At 36.3% G+C, this 5,218-nt stretch overlaps 1 protein-coding gene across 1 annotated transcript; it reads left to right on the top strand.

Moving 5' to 3' along the window:
- Positions 1-797: 797 nt before the first annotated feature.
- LOC110008249 (late embryogenesis abundant protein) lies at positions 798-3,713 on the top strand. The gene is made up of 3 exons (XM_020674664.2): positions 798-870; positions 2,818-2,939; positions 3,338-3,713. Exons 1-3 carry the CDS (start codon positions 809-811, stop codon positions 3,400-3,402), a joined length of 249 nt encoding a protein of 82 aa, XP_020530323.1. The 5' UTR covers positions 798-808; the 3' UTR covers positions 3,403-3,713.
- Positions 3,714-5,218: the final 1,505 nt, after the last annotated feature.

The raw sequence follows: 5,218 nt of genomic DNA on the forward strand, positions 1-5,218 counted from the left end.
CCAATATTGTTAGTGACATTGTTGTATACAAGATAATTGAGTTTATTATATACTTCTCTTTTTATATATATTAAAACACTGGTAAGTTGGATCTCAATAGGTGTCATCTACTTTGGAAGAGTTAGATCTAAAGAGGATGACAAGATCTAGGCAGCTACTAATAAAAATAAATAAATTTGGACACGGTTTTGGTGAGTTAATTGAAACATGTTGGTCTCCTCATGCATCAGATGCCCATCTTATAAATGGACATAAAAAAATCACGATTTTAATGTATCTCAAAATGGATTATAGAAAGAAATATCCAGAAAATATTGTTTTATTTTGCAAAAATTGAAAATTCCATATTCATAATTTGATAGTTGAGACTAACAAATTCCAAGATTTTTATATTCAAATACCATATTAAATATGAATTTTGATGGAGGGCTGCACATCCCAATAGATCGGGTCTGAGACCATATATTGGATCCGAATTCTATTTGTGTCCGAGTCTGAGTTTGAGTCCAATAATATTTTTTTAGATCTCAGCATATAAATTATATTTAAATATATAGATATTTTAATTTTGGGTCGAGTTTAGATTTGAGTCGGGTCTTCATCCAGGCATGAATTATTTTTATTTTTTTTATAAATCCGGGTCTAGTAAAAAGCGCATGACACGTAGCATTGTGGATCTTTCCATGTAAGAAAAGCAACACGTAGAGGGCTCTGCAACAAGTGGCAGTGTAAGGTAGATCGACTTCTTCTTTTGCAAATCCATTGAATCCAAGGGAAAAAGCCCGACACCCATTTGCACGCAGAGAAGATGATGGATCAGAACCAGAAGAAGAAGGTTGAACATAACCAAAAACCATCCGAGGATAATGGGTATGTTCACAATCAATCAATCTCTCTCTCTCTCTCTCTGTCTGTCTTTTTGAGGAACTTTTCTTTAAGAAACCTCTCTCTCTCTCTCTCTCTCTGTCTTTTTGAGGAACTTTTCTTTAAGAAACCTCTCTCTCTCTCTCTCTATCTCTCTCTCTTGTCTAGACTCTTAGACCATGTTTTCAAAACAATATGTTGTGTTGGACCATCAAACTTCATCACAGATGGATTATGGTTTCTCATAGTATGAGGGATTGTGGGATTACGATATTGCCGCATGCGTGCCCTGACTATGAAGCATTCATTTGCTGAACTGTAAATAAGTGATCCAACCAAAATCTAAAATAAAGGGTCTGGACAAAATTTAAAAATACAATTTTTAAATTTTATAATTTATTATTGTCATAGTCTAAATTATGATTCCTTATAAAATTGGAGCCAAAATCCATGTTGGACGGTGCAGATTTTAGGGGACTTGTTTTGCATGAACATGTTTTTCACCAGCATTGGGCTGCATATAGAATCCAAGGTATAAATCCATATCATTTTTTTAGAAAAAAATCTATATGAGGTTGCAAACTTTAAAATGTAGAATTACATATGCACCACAAAAATCCATCGGAAAATGTTGTTTTAAGGTTGAAAAACCTTCTAATTGATCATCTCGATATCGAATTATAAGAATATGAAAAAAAAAAAAAAATTTAGTGCAATAAATAGTGTATCTTGCAATTAAAGATTTTCTTGATTTTAACTATTTTCGGAGTTTAAATTTTTTATAATTAAATATGAAAATAGATTTTGAGATAATCCTAAGAATATTTTACATCAAAATTACATATTACGATAAAATTTAGACGAGCGCCTTAATTGGATCGTTTGAAGGTTGCAACCTTATGGAAACCACACCCTCTTCTTCTTCTTCTTTTTTTCTTTTTTGTTTCTTTTTTTTATTCAAAGGACGCTTAAAGCTCCAAGAGTATTTATACTTTTCAAAGGAACTCAAGAAAAAATTGGGTCTGGAGCCCTAAAAGTCTCCTAACTACAACCTCCCAATTCAGTGTTTCATGGTGTTGCAAAGGCTACACCATAGACACGGCTATTTGGCAAGGTCTGAAGGCCCATTTTGGAGGTTTTTTAGGGTTAGTTGGCAAAGACTCATATGTAAATGGGGCAATTACGGCTAGTTGACAAGGTCTGAAGGCCCATTTTGGAGGTTTTTTTAGGGTTAGTTGGCAAAGACTCGTATGTAAATGGGGAAATTACGGCTATTTGACAAGGTCTGATGGCTCATTTTGGAGGCTTTTTAGGGTTAGTTGGCAAAAGACTCGTATGTAAATGGGGAAATTTTTTTGAGGTAAGAAAAAGGGCCCCTACTTGTGGTAGAATTGGAATTGGAATTGGAATTGGAATTGGAATTGGAATTGGAATTGGAATTGGAATTGGAATTGGAACTGGAACTGGAACTGGAATTGGAACTGAAATTGGAACTGGAACTGGAACTGGAACTGGAACTGGAACGAAATTGGAACTGGAACTGGAACTGGAACTGGAACTGGAACTGAAATTGGAACTGGAACTGGAACTGGAACTGGAACTGGAACTGGAACTGGAACTGGAAGCGGAGAGGTAACCCTCTACTCCCTTAACCACCAAGTACACTCGCCCATTTTTCGATGACATGGGTTCAGGAAAAGATGGGTTTAATGGTCTGGGCTTTATTCACCAAAGTGGTTTAACAGGGCTTGAAAGTTCTCTCTCCCTCTCTCTCATCTCCTCTCCTTCCTTGCACACATTAGGGGTGTTCAATAGAAATCAATGTCTGGTTAAATTCTAGATGAGTGCAGACTGCGTGCAACTCTTAAGCACAATCGCGCACGCATGCATACATATGTAACAGACATGTAACATAGGTTTTGAATGTATGATTAACATTCTTGAAACGTGTAGGGATATAATCACTCACTCCTTTGGAGCGGGGTACGCGACCCGTTCTGATGAGGAAGGATTCGGAGGGACCATAAATCCCTCCGAAACATTAAAAATTGTGGAGAAGGAAGAAAACCATCCTGGTAAGATAGATGTCTTTGTTCGTTTTATGCTTATGTTTGGATTATATGCTTTAAGGCCATCTAAATTTGTTACAAGTCACCCTTGGATGCAAAAAATTGGCTTGATTATAAAATATTCATATATACATCTATATTATGTATAATATCGTATTCGATTGATCTTGACCCAGACCTGAGCCAACTCGGATGGATCTAGACCTTGAACCCACCCAAGTTAGACCTAGATCATTTGGTCCTGAAGACAACTTACCATGTCCAGTATTTGAGGTCCAAATCTAGATCGGCCCACTGGTTATGTTCGATTAAATTGTTTTCTCTAGGAAGTATTTATGTTTGCTCTGGGTAAGATCTTGCTGGGGAGTGGCAATGTTACTTCACATTTTCATTGGTTCTTGTAGAATTTGACAAATCCCAAGGAAGTGAAGTGAAGGAGAAGGAAAAAGGAAGGCACCAGCCCCATTAGAAGACTTCCTTCTATGAAAGTAATAAGAGTTCTTGCTATATGTGCATCACAATAATCAATGCCTGATGCTATCTCTATGTGGGTTTTAGTTTGATATTACTTGTGAATAACTTGTTATTGCCGAGTCACCATGGATAATTATTCGCCAAAAGAAGAGCTTCATGTGTTGTTATTTGGTTTTTCTCTCTCATTGTGCGCCTGAAATTTCACTGGTTACACTGTTTTCAATTTTATTTCATTATTCACAGATTGAATTGTGTTTGAATTTTTAAGTAATGCAAGCACGCATGAAGTAATGGGTTCCATCCTCATATGTATGTGCGCCTGAAATTTCACCAGTTACATCGTTTCGATTTTATTTCATTTTTCGCATATTTAATTGTACTGTGTGTGAGCCTGAAATTTCACTAGTTACATCGTTTTGATTTTATTTCATTTTTCACAAATTAAATTGTACCATGTATGTGAGCCTGAAATTTCAAAGCAGGGTTCCTAGAGGTGGCTTCCGTATTGTACTCGGCGGTGTGAGTCGAGTTGCTTGGGCGAGATCGAGGGACTCGTCCATGTACTGTACATAGCTAATAAAATATTTGGAAGGACAAAACGGGTAGGATGAATGCAATGCTTCCTTTTTACGAGTCCTCCATCTAAAATCTATCATACATGTGGATTTTGGATTCAGAAATTTAGTGCTGAGAATGGTGATCATGAATATAAAAGACTACCTTTAAAATAAAAAAATTATATTCTAAACCTTGGTTGGACTACCACATTTTTCTCTATCGTTAATAGTTCGATTGACCTTTTAACCAGTGATTGTCCCTAAAAAAAGCCGATCTTTAGGATTATTTTCGATGTCTGATCTATTATGATTTGTGGAAAAGGATACAGATGAAGGATCACAACACGTGACACCCCTTTGTGTTAAAAATTTATAATTTTCTTTGTAAAATGGAGCTGGAATTGCTTTGAGTCTAGAAATTTATCTTTATTTTTTGGAAATAGAGTCTAGGAATTTATCTTCTTGCAGGTGGATTGAGGTTCCAAAACTCTGTAGATTAGAATGGGAAAATGCGTCGAGACTTGCAGTGGTGCATTCTAAAGTGTTTTAAAAGCAGTTGGCATTAATAAATTTAAAAAAAGCAATCGATTTTCATCAGGTCTGAAGTTCACATATGAAAAAAGGGTGAGAAATGTCAAGCCAATTCGATGTCTCGTGAATCGCCCATGTTTTCTGAATTAGCAAACATCAGAACTGTTGTCATTCGATGGGAGAAGTTGTTAGGCCGATTCGATGCTGTAACCTAGATTTCGAGCCATTCTGTATTCGAAATCGAATTGCTTCGGGACTCGACTTTGGGGACTTTAGTTCCAGTTAAAATTTATACCGTCTGGCACTGTCTTGCGCTTGAATCGGGTGATCTATGATTAAAGCCATGTTGATGGATCGTATAGAAACCCAATATATTTGTTGTAAACACCAGTAAGTAGAATCGGGTGATCTGTGATTAAAGCCATAATGAATCTCCTATTAATGCTTGTTGATGGATCGTGTAGAAACCCAATCTGCTAAGTTATGGTCGGGTCTTAGAGGAAAAGGTTAGTCATGGTCAGTTATCGATGAATAGGGATGTTATCTTTACTCTATCTGGATTGAATAGGGATGTTATTCTTACTCTATCTGGATTAATGTCCACGAAGTTAGCCTAATGCGCATCATCTGTCATTTACAGAGTTGATAGCCACTTAAAAAGATGATAAACCAACCCAGAACTGTGATTTGATAGCCACATATAGAATAATAAACCAGATCGTG

Source organism: Amborella trichopoda, chromosome 13 (genome assembly GCF_054954075.1).
Source record: "Amborella trichopoda isolate Santa Cruz 75 chromosome 13, AtrichopodaSantaCruz75HAP2 v2.0, whole genome shotgun sequence".
NCBI classification, from domain to species: Eukaryota; Viridiplantae; Streptophyta; class Magnoliopsida; order Amborellales; family Amborellaceae; genus Amborella; species Amborella trichopoda.